This window comes from Limulus polyphemus, unplaced genomic scaffold (assembly GCF_000517525.1).
Source record: "Limulus polyphemus unplaced genomic scaffold, Limulus_polyphemus-2.1.2 Scaffold3113, whole genome shotgun sequence".
Classification (NCBI taxonomy): Eukaryota; Metazoa; Arthropoda; class Merostomata; order Xiphosura; family Limulidae; genus Limulus; species Limulus polyphemus.
Window position 1 is genome coordinate 35,144 of NW_013668723.1, and position 766 is coordinate 35,909.

The 766-nt window shown below is 33.3% G+C and overlaps 1 protein-coding gene across 1 annotated transcript in view; it reads right to left on the reverse strand.

Annotated features, from left to right (window-relative positions):
* The window catches only part of LOC106468687 (phosphatidylserine decarboxylase proenzyme, mitochondrial-like), a 51,555-nt gene that overhangs the window by 4,844 nt on the left and 45,945 nt on the right, over positions 1-766 (reverse strand). The window contains exon 8 of the mRNA XM_022397053.1: positions 370-530. Coding sequence (XP_022252761.1) covers positions 370-530 — 161 coding nt within the window. The remainder of the gene's footprint in view (positions 1-369; positions 531-766) is intronic.

Genomic DNA, 766 nt, shown 5'->3' on the forward strand with positions numbered 1-766 from the left:
CGCTTTCGAATAGTTGACTTTTCTTTTTTGTTCTCCTGAAGAAGAATAGTAAACTATTTGAAAGTGCTCGAGTTTTGGGTCTTATTTTAAGTCTATTACACTTTATATGTGATCTTTTGTGCTAACTCTTTTATCAAAAAAAAAAAAAAAAAAATTAAAATACAAATCATTGCTATTACTGAAATAAAACACTAGTATTAGCTGCTGGGTTATTACGATAAAAGGATATGGTACGGCTGCTTGGAAGATAAAAGAATACATATTTCTAGCACACAATACAGAAAATCGTAGGTATTAACTGCTAGGATTAGTTCAGATTGAAATTGTGATATTGGTTAGTTTGGATAAATGGATAACAAAAGACCTTACTCTGTCGAAGTAAACTCGAATGGATCCCACGTTGGTTGCACCAACAGCTACCATCGAAAAGAATCCATGGCACCAGGTTCCGGTGTAAACAACTCTCTCGTTGATGTTAAATAAACCAGCTATCCAATTAACAAATCCAGGTCGTACACTTAACAGTTCTCCTGCGAGTATAAACTTTTAATGAAAACCCTTTATAATACAAAAACATTTTAAACTGCACGGTGCTGTATCAAACAAATCCTAACAAACATACAATCTGACAGATAAAGGCATAGTGATGATTAACCATCCCAAGATGGTGATTTTCTAGCATTTGAAAAATTGGTTAACAAAAATAGGATGAGTAAAGTTGTTTGTTTGTAATTAAGCACAAAGCTACATAATGGGCTATCTGTGC